Source organism: Mesoplodon mirus (assembly GCF_964341445.2).
Source record: "Mesoplodon mirus genome assembly, chromosome: 2".
Lineage (NCBI taxonomy): Eukaryota > Metazoa > Chordata > Mammalia > Artiodactyla > Ziphiidae > Mesoplodon > Mesoplodon mirus.
This window is the reverse complement of record NC_138977.1, coordinates 40,668,321-40,686,129: the sequence shown is the minus strand read 5'-3', so window position 1 is coordinate 40,686,129 and position 17,809 is coordinate 40,668,321. Positions and strand designations below refer to the sequence as shown.

The 17,809-nt window shown below is 42.0% G+C and overlaps 1 protein-coding gene across 2 annotated transcripts in view; it reads left to right on the top strand.

Annotated features, from left to right (window-relative positions):
* The window catches only part of ENOPH1 (enolase-phosphatase 1), a 33,708-nt gene extending 21,850 nt beyond the window's left edge, over window positions 1–11,858 (top strand). For both annotated transcript variants that reach the window (XM_082632512.1, XM_082632513.1), the window contains exons 3-6: window positions 238–440; window positions 2,509–2,641; window positions 5,018–5,141; window positions 10,745–11,858. In XM_082632512.1, coding sequence (XP_082488638.1) covers window positions 238–440; window positions 2,509–2,641; window positions 5,018–5,141; window positions 10,745–10,884 — 600 coding nt within the window. In that variant the 3' untranslated portion in view covers window positions 10,885–11,858. The remainder of the gene's footprint in view (window positions 1–237; window positions 441–2,508; window positions 2,642–5,017; window positions 5,142–10,744) is intronic.
* The last annotated feature ends 5,951 nt before the right edge of the window (window positions 11,859–17,809 follow it).

Sequence of the window (17,809 nt, the reverse complement as noted above, 5' to 3'; positions counted from 1 at the left end):
TGCCTCTTGGTTTAAGTTTCAGCTTTAGTGATACAGGAAAGGTAAATTTATTGATTATAATCCAGTTTTTTTTAGGAATCATTCATATCAGTCCCAAAGTGTAGGATACTTTAATTTTAACAGGGCTCAGTGCTAAAGGTGGTTGGAGAAAGTTGGTCTGCTAGTTTTCAGGTATCCTTTAAGGGATCTTTTTAAAAATGAGTAAGAAACAAATTTTGTGTTGTTTATGATTTAAAGGCTGAAGAGGACTCCCACCTGGATGGGGCTGTTCCGATCCCAGCAGCATCTGGGAATGGGGCGGATGACCTACAGCGGATGATCCAGGCCGTGGTAGATAACGTGTGGTGGCAGATGTCTCTGGACCGGAAGACCACAGCGCTGAAACAGCTGCAGGGCCACATGTGGAGGGCGGCATTCAAAGCTGGGAGCATGAAAGCAGAGTATGTAGCTCCTCAAGTGACTCTAAACACTTCACTAGCCACCAAAGCAAATACATTTTCCACTAGTCCCCTCTCTCCAGTGTAAGTTGCATGATTTGCAAAGTAGGTAAAGTCAACATTCTTTTTATTCCAACAAGTGAGTGTTTTATTTTGCTTTGTTTTTTCAAAGCTGGGATAAAGCATTTCACCCAGATAAATCCCCCAGGCCCGTGTCTGGCTTTGTGTGATGGTTGGAGACTTTTAACCCAAGTCTAAAACAGCTTCCTAGATGTAAATCAACTGTACTCCAATTAAAAAACAAAACAAAAAAAAAACAAAAACAAAACCCCCCCACACAAAAAACAGCTTCTTAGAAAATGGCGACTTCCTTGAACTAAGTCATATCTGATCCTTAGTGTATGAGTGATAGCACGGTTGGGCTGCTTCCCAGGATTGATAGTTAGATTACCTGCTTTCTGCTCTGTTAGAGAAGTAAGAATGCTATAAAATTATGCACCCCGTCACTGTGGGGTTACTCAGTGTCAGCAGTGCCACTCTGTTCTGTGCTGTTACAGCAACTTCCAGACCTCGGAGTCTTGACTGTGGGGTTCCTAAGAGCACTCCTGCCAAAGGAGACTCGTGAGTCCTATGTTGCTATATCAAGAAATCTTAATAAGTTGCTGCCACTAAGGATTTCAGGGCATTGCCTGATGTAAACCCTAAGATCCAAGACTGTTACTAGCTGCCTATATTTCTTTTGTTTTTCTGTCAACTGAGATGCCATTCCTTTATGTACTTTACAAGGGGCTTCCACCGTTTAAGGATGCTTTAGAATTTCAGGATAAGCTGGTGATGTGGAAATAAATATCAGTTAGTTCACTTGGTAAAACACTCAAAGTATTGGAGTCAGGAGATGATGCTCACGGGAGTTAGCCCATCCTTCTCCTGGTTTTAGTTCCTTAATTTTAAAACCAAGGACTTGAAATAAATCATCTTTGACTTCTAAGCCCTGCTTTGGAGCAATAACAATCTGCAAATTCAACATGGACTAATCCTGTCTCTGAGTGCAAAGTAACACAAAGTAACTTACAGTTACTGCTTGTTTTGAACTAGTAGGTAATCCCTTTTCTTCAATTTGTTCAATATTGTTTCATCCAGTAGAAGACTTCTCTGACATCTTCCAGTTAATCTTTTATAGATGACTGGTTCCACATCCCAAGATTCTTGTACTTCTCTTTTCACCCATCTCCTGTGATGTTGTCTACTGTAGAGTTGGTGAACAAGACTGTCAGGAATCATTGCTGATTAGCTAATGTGAAATGGTACATGTCTGTTAACTGATCTGTTACATACTTTTTTTTCTGTATAGTAAAACCGAAGGTTTTCTTAGTTCTCAAGAAATGTAGTTCTGTTTTCTAGCTAATCAAAGATTAATAGCTTTGAGCCTCCAAACATTTTTTTAATTGTTTGGGTGTAGATCTTTCTAAAAGCATTAACATGCTCTCTTAAGGCACACTGGGTATAATTGAACCTTTTCTCGTCATGAATTATATCAAAGGCACACAACAGTAAACTAGTATTGTTGTTTGCTTTTTTGAATTTCTTGGGAATTCAAAAAATCCCTTTCTCAGGGAACTGTATTCAATATCTTGTGATAAGCTATAATGGAAAAGAATCTGAAAAAGAATATATATATATATATATATATATATATATATATATATATATATATATTTGACTGAATCACTTTCCTGTACACTAGAAACTAACACAACATTGTAAATCAACTATACTTCAATTAAAAAAAAATTCCTTTCTTCTTTTATCTCTTTATCTGTAATCACTTTTTACTGCCCTTAGTGTGGCTGTCTGTCAAAAACTTTCTCCCCTCGACCTAAATTACTGCTTCTAATCTACTGTGACCCTGGGGACACGCTCATTAGATCTGCAGGAGTTCACAGTCTCATGGAGGTGCTTTTCCTGGCGACCATTTGGACACAAATAGAGAAACTTGTGGCAGCTATTTGATTGGTTTTCATTTGGCTGGATAACGTGTTCCTTCATTTCAACTTGGTGGTCTTCCCTCTAGGTTCTTTGAAGATGTGGTTCCAGCAGTCAGGAAATGGAGAGAGGCTGGAATGAAGGTGTATATCTATTCTTCAGGGAGTGTAGAGGCACAGAAACTGTTATTTGGGCATTCTACAGAGGGAGATATTCTTGAGGTAGGTTACCCGGTTACTTTGTTTTTTTGACACCATCAAAGCATAAAACAGTGAATGTGAGTGCTACAGTTATAAGCTAAGCAGCATTCAGATAATTGCATTTACATATGCTATGCAGGTTGTAAAAAAGAAGTGGAAAAACTGGGGAATACATTGTGGAAGGGTGAAATGTAGCTGTGGTACCAATCTTTGCATCAGAGGTTCTTAAACTTTGCTGTGCATAAGGATCACCTGAGGAGTTTGTTAAAAATGTAGATCCCTGGGCCCTGTTTCCTGGCAAATCTATATCAGCAGGTCTGGGCTACGGTTGGGAATCTGCATTTTCAAATATCTACCCTAAGTGATTCTGATGACAGTAGTATTAGAACCATATATATCTCTCTCACAGATAAATAAGACCGAAGCTAGCTTGTAAATCAGCTATCTTGTCAGTATTAGAAAATCATCAACCCAAAGGAAAGGAAACTAATGGCTTCTTTTGGTTGTTTTAAAGTATTAGGTAAGATGTAAAAGAGTGGCTCATGCCACTGTCCCTCACAAAAGGGCACACAGACTTCTTTTTTTTTTTTTTTTTTTTGGTGGTACGTGGGCCTCTCACTGTTGTGGCCTCTCCCGTTGAGGAGCACAGACTCCGGACGCGCAGGCCCAGCAGCCATGGCTCACGGGCCCAGCCGCTCCGCGGCATGTGGGATCCTCCCGGACCGGGGCACGAACCCGCGTCCCCTGCATTGGCAGGCAGACTCTCAACCACTGCACCACCAGGGAAGCCCCACACAGACTTCTTGAATGCAGGAGAGTACATGGTGGATTCATTTGTTTCTGGTACTTTGGAGAGAGACAGATTTTATTTTAGCAGAATCAGCATTCTTCTGTAAGAGAACTGCGCATGTTATTACACGGTGATTACTTAAGGCCTCCTATTAACATTCCTTGTACCTGAGAAAAGTCCTGCTAGCTTTTCTGTCCCACAGTCCCTACGTCCCCTGGAAGACAGGGTAGTCATTGGAAAAAGGGACTACATTTATGATTATAAAAAGAAATGCTGACTAACTGAATACAGGCTGAAATTAGTGATTCACAGTAGTTTACTCAGCCAACTATTTTTTTTTTTTTTTTTTTTTTTTTTCTTTTTGCGGTATGCGGGCCTCTCACTGTTGTGGCCTCTCCCGTTGCGGAGCACAGGCTCCGGACGCGCAGGCCCAGCGGCCATGGCTCACGGGCCCAGCCGCTCCGCGGCATATGGGATCCTCCCAGACCGGGGCACGAACCCGTATCCCCTGCATCGGCAGGCGGACTCTCAACCACTGCGCCACCAGGGAGGCCCAGCCAACTATTTTTTTAAAATAAATATTTATTGACCCTCTACCATGTGCAGAGAACACTTTGACTTTGGAGATTGTCATAGTCTCATTTTACCTTCCTGCTTTTCCTCTTAGTTCTAAGTCAAATATTAAATCAGTAGTAAAACCCTTTAATTGCTTGTTAACTATTCTCCTCTGAACAGATTAAGCTTCTTTTCTGCTCTCTCTGATGAAATAGACAATAGGTGATAGTAGACAGGACACAGTAATTACCCTCCGAGTTCAGTAATAAAACTTTATTCTACACTTGCTTAGTGTGAGGCAGACTTGAGAGAGAAAGAAAATATGCAAAACAATTCTTAACTTTAAAAATCACAATATTAATATTACCTTAATTTATCTTTGTTAGGCTTATTTTTAGTTTGTGAAAAGTTCTGAAAATATTCGAAAGATCATATCGTAATAGCTGATCCTAAATGTGAACTTATTTTAATGACTGTTGGTTAAATTAGTAAGTTATATATTTGACCCCAGTTATTTCTAAGATGTCAAGGGTATATATGAGCTCTTGGGTAGAATTTAAAAATGTTTTAATTAGAAAATGAAGGTTTCTTGGAAGTAAAGTAATAGCTTACTAATTAGGCAGTTTAGAGAAATCTGGTCATTCTGGGGTCAAAAGGACAATGTTGAGAACCTTTCATCGGGTGAAACCCAGTCTAATAAGTAGTTTGAGTGAATATAGTGTTTTAAGGATAGGAAGTGGGGCATATATATTTTAAAAGATTTTGGATATAAAATTAATGCTAATGGAAGAAAACCAAGATTATAAAATGATCTTATATACATTGAATTGGTAGTTTTCTTTTTCCAAATGTTTATTTCTATAAAACCTTAGTTTACATTTACTTTTTGTAGCTTCCATAAAGTTCTCTATGAAGTAGACTTACAGGGAATATTTGTCGAGTGGATGAAGTCACTATGATTATTGAGTTGTTCAGAGAAAAGGGATGAGAGACAGAGGGGCTGGGTTGCGTGTGTGTTTGTAGCATCGTTCTTTGCCCTTCCCTGTGTCCAGCTTGTGGACGGTCACTTTGATACCAAGATTGGACACAAAGTGGAGAGTGAGAGTTATCGAAAGATTGCCAGCAGCATTGGGTGCTCAACCAACAACATCTTGTTTCTGACGGATGTCACCCGAGGTGAGTAATCTGACTTCTTGCACTGTACACTCCAGGGTGGGAGCCGAGCCTGGCACTGCACACGCTTTGCCTTCGTAAAGAAAGTTTATGTGGGTAGCCCTGGAAAATGAAGCAGGTTTATAAAAGGAAACAGTGAAACAGCCAACCCACCTCCCTCTCCATCTACCCATCATTGGGGGAAGTGGCATTGGAAAGATGAATCCTTCTCCTTTTAACATGAAATGGGGAGATAACAGAGGCAGCCAGCCGTAAGGGTGGGAAGGAGCATGCAGCCAGGGGTATGAGGGTGGGTGCGTGGCTAGTCCAGCACAGGCAAGTCACAGCGGACCTGCATCAAATGTACTTAACAGCAGTGAGATCAGCTATACACCCTCAGCAAAAAAAAGTGAGAGAGAGAGAGAGAGAAGTCTGTAGTTGGAGCGATTTTGCCTCATTGTCCTGCTGGCTGATGAGCACTGCCCCTCATCGAGGAGGAGCCTCATTTCTCCTTTCCCTCAGATGGGCTCAGGCCCCGGGAGCCCCTCATGTTGTAAACCTCAACCTCACTGCACACGGATCTCATGTTTAAAGATTGGCATCTTTTTTACCCAGCATGGCCCTCTTTATATTATATACAGTGCATTAGCACATGCATTATCACTGTAAGGAGTGAATGTATGAAACAGCACATACCGTACTTTATCGGCAATTTAAGTGATTTCAAGAGCAGTTTTTTTTTTTTTTTTTTTTTTTTCGGTACGCGGGCCTCTCACTGCTGTGGCCTCTCCCGTTGTGGAGCACAGGCTCCGGACGCGCAGGTTCAGTGGCCATGGCTCACGGGCCCAGCCACTCCGCGGCATGTGGGATCTTCCCGGACCAGGGCACGAACCCGCGTCCCCTGCATCGGCAGGCAGACTCTCAACCACTGCGCCACCAGGGAAGCCCTCAAGAGCAGTTTTGACCAAACGTAAAGCATACGCTCAAGCATCTATCTGTGTGAGAAGATGAGTCCTCCAGAGAATTACAGAAGGAACCGGTAGTGAAGAAGGAAGCAAGCAGCAGCAGGCAAAGAGGTTGGGGGGTGCTGGGGGAGGTGGGTGGTCTCTGTCCCTGGCTGGCGAGGCTTTCCCAGACTCCCCCAGCTGGCTGCAGCCTTTGATCTTGTGGTCATTTTCCTTAGAGTCTGTGCATCTCTCGGGGTCCTACTTTGGTGTATTTGTAATTGCACTTGTGTTGGAGGATAGTTTTACTTATTTGTGTTTCTTCTACTCATCTTGGATCGTAAGTTTTACCCTTCGTTTACCCATAAAACAGGGCTTTGTGTACTGTGCAGCCGCTCTGATACACTACATCTATTTCACCAGGCTCAAGAAGGGAGTTAGGGAAAAGGGGCGGAGGGCAGGGGCGCTCTCCTATTTGGTGGCTCCGAGGGACTCCTGGGCCCTGTGGAAGCAGCTTCGGCAGTCTGTAGTTGACATTCCTCCCTCCAGCCCTTCTGTTCGTTGTCGCAGAACTAGAGTCACTCCCAGTCACTGGGACTTTTCAGAGATGTCACCTAAAGGCAAACCCAGGCTGCTAGCAAAGGCATCTTATCTGTGCTAGCGTGTGTGAGTATGTTCTTTGTCTGCTGCTTTGGTTTATCATGTTAGGTATGATCTGTAGGCATATAAGCAAATATATACTCATTTGTGAAGCAGTTTAAAAAAAAAATCTTAACCAGCATAGGCCATCTAATGCCTTCAAGAAGTCATAATGTGTTTTCCAGACAAAGAGTGGTAGACAGGCTTAATTTTACCTGACGTACAGTTGACATTCAGTAACCGCTAATAGCTTTGTTAAATTTCAATCCTCGGTGAATCTAGCCTGGAATTTTTGATCTAGGGAGATGGTAGCAAATCACAGCCATTTGTTGTTTTGAGTTTTGAAAGCTCAGTAGATTTAGCGGGGACCTGCCCCTGCTGCACGTCCTGATTTGGGTCAGCCTCAAAGTGCAAGGGTTCTACAAACTGTCATCTTATTTTTCTGCATCCTGGAAAGCTTTGCATTTGCGTGTCTAACTGCACTGAAGGTGAGAGACAGACGCATGGACACACAGCTTCAAGGTTCACTGTGTAACCAGCTGGCCAGGCTACACCCTATGTACCAATAGCCATTTCATCTGGCCTCTGCTTTGAACTATCAGCGTACTGTAAATGTTTGCCTGTCATATTTCTGTGTATAAACCATTTACTGATTCAAAGCTACATTTTACCCTCTTCCTTGAATGGCTTTTGGGGGCTTTGAGTGGTGGGCTGGGGAGGTCACTTTACTATCTGTGTAGATAAAGGTGTGAGGAATGATAATTTGAAGACCTTTTGCTTTGTTTTGCTCCCTATGCAAAGGAAATAGGCCTCTTTCTGGTGAGTTTAGCTGGTTTAACCCGTGAATTGCTTTTCTTTAGTCATTCACGTAAACAGGGCTGTTGGAGATGAAAATCCATGGTTTGCCCTATATTTAATTCCGCTAGGATTTTGAACGGTGAGTGTCTGCAGGCTTAGAATTAGAGATCTGCTTTGTGGCTGGAGCTCCCGACAAAGTCAGCCTGTCCCAAGCATTCTGGGATTGAATGCATGATTCAACCTGTGATCCCCAGACCCTCGCCTTATTCCCTGCTTTTTGGTTACTGCTAATAATTGTAACCCCTGCCTGAAGACCACTTATAGTTTCTTCATATTCTTGTCTTTAGCCACATTTTTTTTTCTAGTTGCCATCATAGTACATCTATAATTTCAAGTCTTTCTCTTTTCACTTAAGCCATATCCTTAGGTAGCAGTCCCAGAAATTATTCCTATTCTCTTTAGAGACTAGAGATAATCTCCAAGTTGTCTCTCCTTTGAGTCCTCTGCAAGGAGGTTTTATTCCTGCCCCTCATCTTCTGCCAGCCCCACTCCTGCTTAGGCAGTAGGGCCAGGCCTGGGCTCACCTGTAGCTGGGAGAGGGTCAGGCACCTGGCTGCCTGCCTTGCTCTTTTCTATTGTCTCTGATCCTGTGTTTTAGTAGCACGTGTCCAGACTTCCACTGCCAAGGCAGAGTGGAAGACTAAGTTGATATCACAAATAATACTCAAATATAAAAGAGAGAACTGAAAGGCTTTTTCCCTTTGGAGGGAAAGAAAAAAAAGGTCCAGGGTTTGAAGTCAACAAGTGTCTCAATAATATATGAAAAGAGCAAATCGCTGCTTAAGGACAAAAACTTGCCCCGTGGTGATCTTGGTGTGAGGCTGAATGTGGAACGGTCACTAACTAGTAAGTCCCACATGGATAGTGATGACTCAACTTGGTTGAGATCCTGGGTTGCTGGTCCAGAGGACTGTGCTTGAGGCAACCAGGCTGGGAACTTGGGGTGCATGGAAGGCAATGCCTTTGCTGCTGGAGTGAATGGCATCTGCACAATTTGCCTGAAGAGGGGATTTTGGAGCACTGTTTTTGCTCTGGGAGGTGACAGTCCTTTCGTAGGAGGTGGGTAGGTGGAAGAGACAGCTCTGCCCCATTTACTCTTTCTTAGCACTGCTGCCCTTTAATTAATGTATTCCGTTGCTCTGGCTGTTTTCCACAGATTGAGAAACTACTGGGGTTTCTTATTACACCAGATCTGAATTGCAAAGAATGTGTTTCAGAGTCTTCCCCAGTTTTGCTCTATCTGCCCAAGTATGCCCCATCTCTGTGACCACAGACCTGTGTCCTGTGTCCATTCTCCTACTGTTTGCACATGTACTTTATGGCTGCCTGCAATTCCTCCTTCCTTGAAATTTCTGATCAAAACTTAGTCTCTGGGCTTCCCTGGTGGCGCAGTAGTTGGGAGTCTGCCTGCTGATGCAGGGGACACGGGTTCATGCCCCGGTCTGGGAGGATCCCACATGCCGCGTAGCGGCTGGGCCCGTGAGCCATGGCCGCTGAGCCTGCGCGTCTGGAGCCTGTGCTTGGCAACGGGAGAGGCCACAACAGTGAGAGGCCCGTGTACCGCAAAAAACAAACAAACAAACACAAACAAACAAAATAAAACAAAAAAAACTTAGTCTCTGTGCAGAGGAGTCACTTGTTAAATTGCAGGTCCTAATTCAGTAGTTGCACACTGGGGAACCTGACATTCTGTATTTGTAACAAGCTTCCACGTGATTTCCACACTGATGGTCCAGGGACTACATTCAGAGCAGCAATGCTCTAGAGCAGGAGTTGGCAAAATTGTTCGGTAAAGCAGGGGTCCCCAGCCCCCTGTTAGGAGGCGGGCCACACAGCAGGAGGTGAGTGGCAGGCAAGCGAGGGAAGCTTCATCTGCCGCTCCCCGCCACTCGCATTACCGCCTGAACCGTCCCCCACCACTACCCAGTCCGTGGAAAAATTGTCATCCATGAAATCAGTCCCTGGTGCCAAAAAGGTTGGGGACCACTGCTGTCAAGGGCCAGATAGTAGCTATTCAACTCTGGTCCTTGTAATGCAAAAGCAGCCACAGATAGTACATAAGTAAGTGGGTGTGACTGTTCCAATAAGACCATGTTTACAAAAACAGGCGGTGGGCCATAATTTGCTGACCCTTGTTCTAGAGCACAGACCACAGAGTCTGACACACGATTTCAAATTTCAGTTCTACCACTTGCTAGCTCTCAGTTTCTGCATCTGTAGAATGGAGATAGTAATACTAACAACCTCAGGGTCGTTGTGAAGATTTAGATGGGAGTGGAAGTTCCAGGAAAGCAGGAACTTTGTTTTGTTCACATATCTCTGGTCCTAGAATAGTACCTGGCACATAGTAAGTGCTAAATTAATACAAGGTATTAGCTATTATCTTTCAGATGGACACAAAATGAGGAGGGGTACCTAACCCAAGACATATTAGAGATATCCCCTCAAATACATAGCTTACCTAGTTTCATTTGACTAGTCCTGTTTTTACTTCCACGCAGTCACTGATCTTAAAACACTCTTAGTCCAATGAGGAGAGAGACAACAGGTAATAACATGTCAAATCATATTGTCTTGATAGGACTAAATACAGGGTGTTAATGGAGCACATAGGATGCTCTAATACAGATGGTAGTAGCTCTAGAAGATAGAACATTTGAGCTGAATTTTGAAGAGTAGGAATTTGCCAGACAAAAAAGATGGGCAGTCTAGCCAAGGGTTGTGACATGTTTGGGCTCCAGGTGTGAGAGTAGGTATTTCAGCCTGATTAGATCCTGGGATTCCATTTGCCCCTTATCTACTTAATTGGTATTATTCCTGACAGCCTGTCCTTTGGGAAAGAGCTCAGTTCTCTCTAGGACTGATGGGAGGGAATGGAAGAAAGCTGGAGACATGGCTCTGTCTTTGTGCATTCATAAGTACTTAATAAAGCTTAGAAGTCTAGGACACACTGCCCTCCTTGTCTGTCAGTACAGTTAGTTATGCATTTGAAAAAAAATTTTATGGAAAAATCAAAACTTATATAAAAGAATAATAAGTCCACCCCCTGTGCTTGTCTTTTAGCTTCAACAGTTATCAAATCTGGACCAGACTTATTTCTTACATTCCCACATCCCTCTGATTATTTTGAAGCAAATCCCAAACATCATATTCTACCATTTCTGACACATATTTGGATTTTCGCAGAGGCCAGCGCTGCTGAGGAAGCTGACGTGCACGTAGCTGTGGTGGTGAGACCTGGCAACGCAGGGTTAACAGATGATGAGAAGACTTACTTCAGCCTCATCACGTCCTTCAGTGAACTGTACCTGCCTTCCTCAACCTAGAGGAGGAGTTCTAAGGAAGACCAAACTGTCCTCACAGAGTTGTCCCTGTAGTCTAGTTTTATTCTAATGGTAAAAGTAACTTACTTAAAAAATACATATATACACATACATAAGGTATGTAAGTGTGTGTATGTTCAAATTACCTTTCACAAGCACGTAAGTGGGAAAAAGAATCTCAGTTCAGTGAAAAGGAAACTTATTTAAAGATGATGCTTTATATGTAGAAATTGTTTGAAACCACAGCTCTAACCATTATTGAGGGCGAAATATAGTTGATAGAAGGAATTACTACTATACAGGTCAAATGTGTTATGTTTATCAAGTCATGTACCAAAATAGAAAGGTAGGTTTGAGAAGTTACTCAGAAGCCTGGTTATTTTAAAAACTAGAAGTATTTCGAAGACATTCCTAGTAATAATCTACTTCCCTTTTAAATTGTGAGTTAGAAGATTACAGCAACTGAATTTCAAGCTATTAACCTCCCTATTTACAAATGACAAAGCTATTTGTTTCTGCTCCAAAAGAGAGCAAAGTTGGGAAAGGAAACTCATTTGAGTCTTGATTAGTCATATATCTGTTACTTAAGAAACTTGCTAATCTTTGTGGTACCCACAGCAAGCAGTTGCCTTACCAGTGAAAAAGATGCACTAATGTAACAGCTAAAATAGAAATGTGCTTCCTAATGTTTAACAAAACAGTCCTAATCCTGTCACTTATCACAGATTTCAGAGTTAACCTTGCTAACTGCTTCTTAACATAGTTTGAGAACATATGTTAATTGCTGTTTACTATTAAAAAACAAAAGGTTTGCTGAAATTTGTCCATAAGACCTAGAAGAGCCCTAATATCTAATATTTTCTCTGAAATGGATGTGAGAAATGTAAATTTTATAACAGCATTATTTATCCTAGTTCAGCCTAATAGGATGTCATGTCAATTTCATGTGGTAATTAATAAAAACTTTTTCTTCTTTACTCAGTTGTTTTTTTTTTAAATAAATTTATTTATTATATTTATTTATTTTTGGCTGCGTTAGGTCTTCGTTGCTGCGTGCGGGCTTTCTCTAGTTGCGGTGAGCGGGGTCTACTCTTTGTTGCAGTGTGCAGGCTTCACATTGCGGTGGCCTCTCGTTGCGGCACGTGGGCTTCAGTAGTTGTGGCTCGCGGGCTCAGTAGTTGTGACTCAAGGGCTCTAGAGCGCAGGCTCAGTAGTTGTGGCTCACAGGCTTAGTTGCTTTGCAGCATGTGGGATCTTCCCGGGCCAGGGATCGAACTCATGTACCCTGCATTGGCAGGCGGATTCTTAACCACTGCTCCACCAGGGAAGTTCCTTCACTCAGTTTTATGTAGGTTTGCTTACTGCCATAAGCAGAAGAGAAACTGAAGAGAGATTGGACAAATAAGAATTTTAGTTTAGTTTTTTGCCTTAATCTTGTGTGTGTTTGTGATATGTGTGAATATGCATGTGTGTGTTTTAATGGAATGCCAGTAGAAAACCACTGACTATCATTTGAGTTATATATACATATATGGCTAACCTGAGTGGTTATTATTTCATTTGGATAGTAAACATTCAAGATATGAGTAGATTCCTTAGATTTTTGAGAATCTTATATTTGAGGTATATAAGATAATGCTTGAAGGAGGCAATTATTCTCCTAATTAATCAAGAAAAACTAATGAATCCTGGAGGAATAATTTTGGGGATGCTTTGAATAAGGAAAAGGAAGTAGCCTTGCAAATGTGAGAGGACAGGGACTATAAAAGATTTTATGTTGACAGTTTTTATCTTCTAGTAGCTAATTAAGAAATATAAGGACTATGAAGATATAGAAGAGTAGTGAAAGGGGAATGAATTTAAGTAAATCTTAGAAATGGGGGTAATTTGTAAGTGATGGTAAAGCCACAAATGGTAATTAAAGGATGAACTTCATATAATTTCTGAAAAAGTTTATGAGAAGGCGACAGAAAAGGGGTCTCTTAATGATAGTAAATGAACAATTGGAAAATTAAGGAAGGAAAGAAAGAAAATTATGCACCAGGGACTAGATTAGAAAGGAATTAAAGGAAAAGGAGGATGCTCAGTATCTAGCCAGCAGAGAATTGAGCTGGAGAAATATCTTTGTCCATCTAGGTTGCTGTAACAGAATTCCAGACACTGGGTGGCTTATAAACAACAAAACTTTATTTTTCACAGTTCTGGAGGCTGGGAAGTCCAAGATCAAGATGCTGGCAAATTCATTGTCTGGTGAGAGCCTGTTTCCTCACACATGGCTGTCTTTTTCAGAGTAACCTCACATGGCAGAAGGGGTAAAGCAGCTTTCTTGGACCTCTTTTATATGGACACTAATCCCATTCATGGCCCCAAAGGCCCCACCACTAATACGTCACCTTGGGGGGACACTAACATTCAGTCTACAGCAAGAGACATTTACTATCCATGATTAAAAGGGTACCAGAAAAACTGTAGTTTATACTGAGTAGCTGAAGATGGAAATAGATTAAAAAATTAAGGGAAAGTTGCAATATCAGATTCTCAGAGTGGGGTGTGAAGGAAGGGAAAAAGGAGGTGAGTGGAATATTTCTGAGGTCTTAGGAAACGCATTCATAATTAACGTGATGGAAAAGGATCTTAGGAAGAACTTGAGTCATAAAGTAGGCTGGTCATGAGGAAGGGAAAAGTGCCTAGAGAGTGGGTAGTGAGCTAGGAGGTGAGTCCAGATCAAATCATGATCCTTAGTAAGGGAAAGGGAAAAAAATTCTCACCTCTGCAATTTCCAGAAACAGACAAAGTTACTAAATTTTCTCAGCATCTTGTCTGCAGAGAATGCAGGGGACAAAGGTCTCAAAGTTGTGGCTCTTGTTATTCCTATTTGTTAATCCAGATCTGCCTTAGTTGTGCTCTTTCCCTCAGGAGCACTGATTTCCAATCTTGGGTCAAAACCCAAGTTGGTTTCTTAGAAGCCTCAGGCGTCTTTAATCTTATCAGCACTTCTGGGGTAGCAGGGCTTCCTGTTTGGCCTTCTGCAAGGCTGGCCTGAGTTGCTAAGCCTAACTGGTGTCCAGTTAGTTCATGGTGGCAGAAGAAGTTGAGAGCCCAGCGTTTATCACCAAGACAGGTGCACAGCAGGCTTTGCCCAGCAGATGGTGCTGTTTCTCTAGAGACTAGCAAGTGTGAGGCCTCCCCCGACACAGCAGATGGGAGCGAGGAGGTAGCATTAAGAGGGGAAAATGAGTATATTTATTCTTAAAAACCATAACATGGGGCTTCCCTGGTGGCGCGGTGGTTAAGAATCTTCCTGCCAATGCAGGGGACACGGGTTCGAGCCCTGGTCCAGGAAGATCCCACATGCTGCGGAGCAACTAAGCCCGTGCGCCACAACTACTGAGCCCCCATGCCACAGCTACCGAAGGCTGCGTGCCTATAGCCCGTGCTCCACAACAAGAGAAGCCACCGCCATGAGAAGCCCACGCACCGCAGTGAAGAGTAGCCCCACTTGCTTCAACTAGAGAAAGCCCGCACGCAGCAACAAAGACCCAATGCAGCCAAAAAAACAAACAAAAAAACCCATAACATGATATTGCAAAAGTCAGAGTAGTTTTGAAAAAATGGCGGTAATCCTGAATGAAATCTACCCACTAATATTTCTCTTCTCCCCTTGTTCCCTAAGTCACATTTTTAAAAAATCAGTGATTTTTGGATAGCTGGTTTTTCCAGCTGCAGTGTTAAAATGGACTTGTTTTGGGGTTTAAAAAAAAAATCCATTGGAGTACAAAGTTGAATGTAATGTATGCCAAAAGAATTTGTAATTCCCAGCACTCAAGCCTAGATGGTAAACTGCTGTTATCCTCAACTTAATATTTAAGAATAATCTGTAGTTTTTGTTGAAACATTGGAGTAACTCTATCTAACAGAAGTAAAATTCACTCTGCTTGAAGATTTTACCTAAGTTATTCATGCAAATATTTATTAAGCATCTACAGTATGCTATAAGGGGACAAAGTCCCTCCCTACTCTCATGGTACATCCATTTTTGGAGGGAGCAGTCATTAATAAACAGCAACAGAAAATTAGACACCAGTAAGTGCTCAGAGAAACTAGCGTAGAGTGGCTTTTTACAAAGGGGATGCTAAAGAAGGTGATCTGAACATGAAAGACAAGATGTTTGAGAAACTAGAAGGAAGAGCATTCCATGAAGCTGGAACAGCATGTAGTAAAGATCTAGGGCCAAGCTTGGCCTATTCCAGGAATTGAGAGAAGGCCAGTGGCTGGATGCCATCAGAGAAGTGGGCAGAGCCAGACTGTTAGGGCTTGGTACCACAATAAGGAGTTTGGGTTGTTTTCTAGGTGTGGTGGGAAGCCACTGGAGAATTTTAAATGGAAGATGGCGTGATGTGATTTACATTTTTCAGGGAATTCTCTGTTGGATGGAGAATGGATTATAGGTGGGCAAGAGTGGATGCAGGAAAACCAGTTAGATATATCAGGGTTGAATGCCAAGGCAGAAACCGCTTTAGGTATTTTATGCAGAGAGGGATTTTAAACAAAGAGCGAGACATTTACAAAATCGATGGGAAGGACTAGAGTAGTAGTAGTGGGGGGCTACTGCTGGGCTATGGAGCTGAAGGACTCCCACAGTAGTTGAATCCAGAGTTCAGGAATCCTGCCACCACTGACACTGTGCCTCATATCCACAAAGCTGGCCAGATACTGGAATACCAAATTAACCCTTACAACTTCCTCCAAGCACTGGTACTCTGTGACCTCGCTTACCAACAGCAATACCAATAGGAAGATTACCTCTGTCTTCTTTCTCTTTACAAATATTATGCTAGTGCTTTTAACTGGCAGTATGTGATTCTAACCCAGAACTCTACATGTTAGGGTGTCTGGGACATGTTTTTAGGTTTATAACATCTCCAGTTCATGAATAAAGTGGTGCTTCTGAGAGACAGTTTGCTACATCTAAGATAGAAGGCTGTTGCAGTAATAAAGGTAAAGGATGGTGGTGGCTTGGCTTAGGGTGGCAGAAGTGGAAATATATGGAAGTGGACACATTCAGGGTATGTTTTAGAGGTGAAAATGATAGCACTTGTTTATTGATTGGATTTCGTAGGATAACTTCTAGACTTTTAGCTTGAGCAGTTGGATGGGTGGTGCCACTGACATAGCATGTAAAGTGTGAAATGCCAGTGTAAACGTGACCAACAAGCAGTTGAATTTAAGTCTAGAGCTGAGGGTCTTGCCCTGGCTGGAGATCAGGTTTGTGAGTTCATTGGCCTGGAGATGCTATTAGAAGCCATGGGATGTGGGCACATAAGAAGAGACTGTTGATAGAAAGCCTAGACAGAGCCCTTAGTCTCCAACGTTAGAGATCAAGGTAAGGAGAGAAACCAGCAAAGGAGATGGAAAAGGATTGGGCCTGGAGGAAGGAAAATCAGGAGAGAAGCACGAGAGCCAAATGAAGAAGGGGGTGCTCAAATGTGTCAAGTGCTGGTAAGAATTCAAGTCATTTGAGAATAGCAGTGGCCCTTGGATTGGACACATGCAGTCTCAGTGGAGTGGTGGGAACAAAAGTAAGATTAGTTTAAATTGAGATAATATGAGGTCTAACTAAAGATTTATCAATTTTGTGGATATTTTCAAAGAAGCAACATTTGGGTTTTTTGCTTCTCTATTTTATTTGTCTCTAATCTTCATTATTTCCTTCCTTCTGCTTGTGTTGGGTTTAGTTTGCTCTTCTTTTTCCAGTTCCTTAAGGTGGGTGGTTAGGTTATTGCTTTGAGATCTTTCTAATTTTTTAAAATATGGTCATTTATAGCTGTGAATTTCCCTCTGAGTACTGCTTTCACTGCATCCTGTAGATTTTGGTATCTTGTGTTTTCATTTTCATTCACCTTGAAGTATTTTCTAGTTTCTTTGTGACTTCTTCTTTGAACAATTGGTTGTTTAAGAGTGTGTGGCTGAGTTTCCACATATTTGTGAATTTTCTAAATTTCCTTCTGTTATTCGTTTCTAATTTCATTCCATTGTACTTGGAGAACATACTTTGTATGATTTTGATCTTTTAAATTCTTTTGAGACCTGTTTTGTGGCCTAACATATGGTCTGTCCTGGAGAATGTCCTCTATGCCGTGGAGGAGAACACTGTGTTCTGTTGGTAGGTGGCGTGCTCTGTAGATATTCACTAGGTGTAGTTGGTTTATAGCATTGAGTCTTCTGTCTAGTTGTTTTTTCCTTTGTTAAATGTAAATGTGGAGTATTGAATTCTCAATCTATTATTGTTGAACTATTTTTCCCTTTAATTCTTGTCTGTTTTTGCTTCATTTACTTTGGTGCTTTGTTTTAGGTGTATATATGTCTATAATTGTCATATCTTCTTGATGGATTGGCCCTTTAACATTATCATGAATAAACTTTTTTGTGTCTTGTAACAGTTTCTGTCTTAAAAGTCTATTTTGCCTAATGTTACTATGACCACTCCAGCCCTGTTTTGGTTACTGTTTACATGGCATATCTTTTTTCATTTTTTAATTTTCAACCTATTTTTACCTTTATTTTATTTTATTTTATTATTATTATTTTTTTTGCGGTACGTGGGCCTCTTACTCTTGTGGCCTCTCCCGTTGCGGAGCACAGGCTCTGGACGCGCAGGCTCAGCGGCCATGGCTCACGGGTCCAGCCGCTCTGCGGCATGTGGGATCTTCCCGGACCAGGGCACGAACCCAAGTCCCCTGCATCGGCAGGCGGACTCTCAACCACTACGCCACCAGGGAAGCCCTATTTTTACCTTTAAATTGAAAATGTGTTTCATAGAGACAGTGTATAGCGGATTATGTTTTAAAAATCCATTCTGTCAGTCTCTGCCTTTTATTTATTTGTTTTTATTTTTGGCTGCGTTGGGTCCCCGTTGCTGCATGTGGGC